Source organism: Humulus lupulus, chromosome 7 (assembly GCF_963169125.1).
Source record: "Humulus lupulus chromosome 7, drHumLupu1.1, whole genome shotgun sequence".
In the NCBI taxonomy this organism is placed as follows: Eukaryota; Viridiplantae; Streptophyta; class Magnoliopsida; order Rosales; family Cannabaceae; genus Humulus; species Humulus lupulus.
The window spans coordinates 36,496,993-36,500,404 of record NC_084799.1 but is presented as its reverse complement, the minus strand read 5'-3'; the positions used below and the strand labels follow the sequence as shown (position 1 = coordinate 36,500,404).

The window sequence follows — 3,412 nt, the reverse complement described above, 5'->3', positions numbered from 1 at the left end:
TCCCTTTCTTGTTCAGTCCATACTCACGCCACTTCCATCCACCAAAACTAGTGAAATCACACCCCACCCAAATCAGTCCTCAGTAAGTCTAGGGAACACAATCTCACCAACTCATGGAGGGAAGAAAACACCAAGGGCCAGGTTTAGAGGGAAGTGTAAAAACTGCTTGAAAAAGGACTTGAAGATTGAGAAGCTAACAACTTTAAAAAAATGTAGTTGCTAAGAAAGGAAACACTTTAAGGATGGATTCAATGGACATTAGTTCTTTCCTTTTTCAGCAGCGCAAAATCATAGACCATGTTGGTTCCATGGTGAAACGCCAAGAGGCACTAAGTAGTGAGTTATGTGTTGAAGCTAATCAGTCACCAAACAACACAGACATCATCTTGCTGGACTGATCTTTTCTACATGTACTGCATTTTGTTATGTGTTAGTACCTTAGTACATTGGACTACTATGACTCCCATCTTCATTTTGTAGTATGTTTAAGTCCATTTCCCCTTTCTTATTAATGCTTGTAAGCATTTTCATGTAAGCTTAAGTATCTATCACCTCCAGGTATTGAGATTACCATAATCAATGGTTTTCGGTAATGGAAGTACCCATTGAAGGTCTTTTGAAGTCATGTCTTAGTTATATGGTCGTACTGATCAATGCCCTTAAAAGTTTGACGAATGTATACTTCATATTATGCATTGTGTACATGGCTCAACTATGTTATTGAACTCTCTTTTTCAAACCTCTTGTTTTTATTACGTGGCATAACTAAGAATGGGGTCCACCTAGATAGATCAACTAAATGACCACCAAAAATGGTCATTTTTAAAATATTTAGAAGGACCTCTATTTCTATTGTTTTACAATAACTTTACACTAAGGTCAAGTAAAAGATATGTTTGCCTTGTAAACATAAGGAAAACTGTCCAATAAAATAAGTACACAGTATATTTACCTCATCCACCACATTAACTTGAATATTAATTACTCTACACATAAATAACTCTTTCTTTGAGCCAGTGAAATGCTAGGTCAAACCCTTCAATTATAATATTGTATATAACATGTCCCATGATGTAATTAAATAAAATAAGTTATTTGGCCAAAATATATGAACATGAAAATAAAAATTTGGTCAGTGTGTTCATTTACATCTTTTTGGTTTTATATTAATTATTAAGAAAAACAAAAGTAACCACCTAATGCAACTTGATGCTTCTTGCATTTACCACCCTTAAAATTCTAACTGATTACCATATCAATTATTAATTTTTTTAATTACTCAGGTAGAAAAATACAAACGTAAGATATGAAGAATAAAATGGTCACAACACTTGCACAACTTCAAATATACAACAAGCAGCCACATGATCTGTCAAAAGAAGACATCATAGGCAAACACCTACAAAGTCTCGATAAATGGGAAGAATTTTTTTCCGAATACTCGAAATGGATGGGGTTTAGTGTTTGCAAGGAAGATGTTCGACACTACCATGAAAACAACGCGTGGCAATGAAAATGTGTTTGCTCAAACCAAGGTTTTTGACGCGACAAGTGCACAAACCTTCTAAACCGTAAGAAAAAACCAAGACCTATCACAAGAATAGGGTGTCTCGCACTTCTACGCGTGAACTTGGATAGGACGGAAAACACTTGGGTGGAAAAATACTTCAATCTGAAACATAATCATGAGTTAGCTTCGAAAAGGGAATTATACTTCTTACGATCTAATCGAGCCATACCAGAGTCAATTGGAGCCCAGGTAATGTCGATGCGACGATCAGGTATTCGCACCTGCCACATATTCAACCACCAAGCACAAGAGAGAGGAGGACGTGAGTATGTACCCTTTCTGAAAAAGGATCTTTACAATTGGATTGGTTGCCAACGATTAGTTCAAGATGAAGAAGAAACTGACACTGAAGGTGCATTACGGTACTTGGCATGTATGGGCCGCTCTGATGCTGACTTTTTTGAGACACACACAATTGATGTAGAAAGTAGGTTGGCAGACCTCTTTTGGGCTGATGGAATTTCTCGTCGTGATTATGCTTGTTTTGGGGACATTATGGCTTTTGACTCCACCTATAAGAAGAACTCATACAATAAGCCCTGCTTATCTTTGTCGGGTTGAATCACCATTACAGGACAATAGTCTTTGCAGTTGCTTTGCTATACGACGAGACCAAGGAGACATATACTTTGGTTTTAGAGGAATTTCTAGAGTGCATGAAAAACAAACCACTTCCTGTGGTGGTCACCGACGGTGATCATGCTATGGCGAAAGAAATACAAAAAGTTTTCCCAACTTCTGTTCACCGCTTGTGTGCTTGGCATCTTCAGAATAATGTAACTATTAATGCGCCTCATCCTGTTTTCAAGTCCAAGTTCAATGAACTACTTTATCAATACTGTACCGAGGAAGATTTCGAGGATACATGGAAGAGAATGGTTTCAGAATTCAAATTTGAGGATAGTCGATGGGAAACAACTACCTACAATAGTAGGAGGAGTTGGACAGAATGTTTCCTATGAGGGCATTTCTTTGGGGGACTAAGAACTACTCAAAGATCAGAGTCAATTAATTCCTACTTGTCCCACTTCCTGACGAGCAAACTCAAACTTAGAGATTTGGTTGGCCAAGTAGACAAGGCCATACAAAGTATTCGTTACACAGAATGGGAAGACAAATTCATCAGCAACCATAGTATGCCACAATTACCATCGAACGTCCTCCGACAGTACTATGAACAGGTGGCTTCGATTTTGACAATGAACATGTACAAAAAAGTAGAGGAACAGATCACCAGTGCCCTGGCTTACTCAGTGGACTCCACCAACGTATCCATTGACTTCAGGTTTTACTCACTGACGCAATTTCCAAAGGGACTTGTACAAAGTAGAGTGCGCTACCATATTGTCTATGGTCATATAAATTGTACATGTATGTTGTTCGAGTCAGATGGAATTCCATGTCGACATATATTTGCAGTTATGAAGCACCTCAACATACCATGCATTCCTGAATCTCTTTATAAGGACCGGTGGAAGAAGGATGCGAAAAACACGATTGGGTTAAAAAAATTTATCCCACTCAAGGGTGCCACCGGATGTGCTAGTTTGTACAAGATAGGGATCTCTAACTTCGTGTTTCAATGCAATGGGATACTATGCCACAAAACATAATGAAACTTTTGAAGAGGCAATGAATGAAATGTCATGCATGGAACAAAAATTTAAGTTAATGTCAATGGAGGTCGAATCTCTAGACCAAGTTTCAAATGTGGGTCCTACTAACAACCTCGATCACCCCGCCAACAGAGGAATCTGAGACCCAACTGTGGTAAGAATGAAGGGGAGGGAAACAGACAAGTCAAAATCAAAAGAGAAGGACACAAAAAATGGGAGATCCATG

General features: G+C 38.3%; 1 protein-coding gene across 1 annotated transcript; it reads left to right on the top strand.

Moving 5' to 3' along the window:
* The first annotated feature begins 1,762 nt into the window (after positions 1-1,762).
* LOC133791590 (protein FAR1-RELATED SEQUENCE 5-like) lies at positions 1,763-2,532 on the top strand. The gene is made up of 2 exons (XM_062229514.1): positions 1,763-2,001; positions 2,145-2,532. The coding sequence occupies exons 1-2, from the start codon at positions 1,763-1,765 to the stop codon at positions 2,530-2,532; spliced, it is 627 nt and encodes a 208-aa protein (XP_062085498.1).
* The last annotated feature ends 880 nt before the right edge of the window (positions 2,533-3,412 follow it).

Excerpts from the sequence above, each read along its gene's own strand:
- LOC133791590 (XM_062229514.1), top strand. The coding sequence starts at position 1,763 with ATGTCGATGCGACGATCAGGTATTCGCACCTGCCACATATTCAACCAC. Across the intron at positions 2,002-2,144 it reads ACAATTGATGTAGAAAGTAG|GACAATAGTCTTTGCAGTTG; the intron begins GTTGGCAGACCT and ends TCACCATTACAG.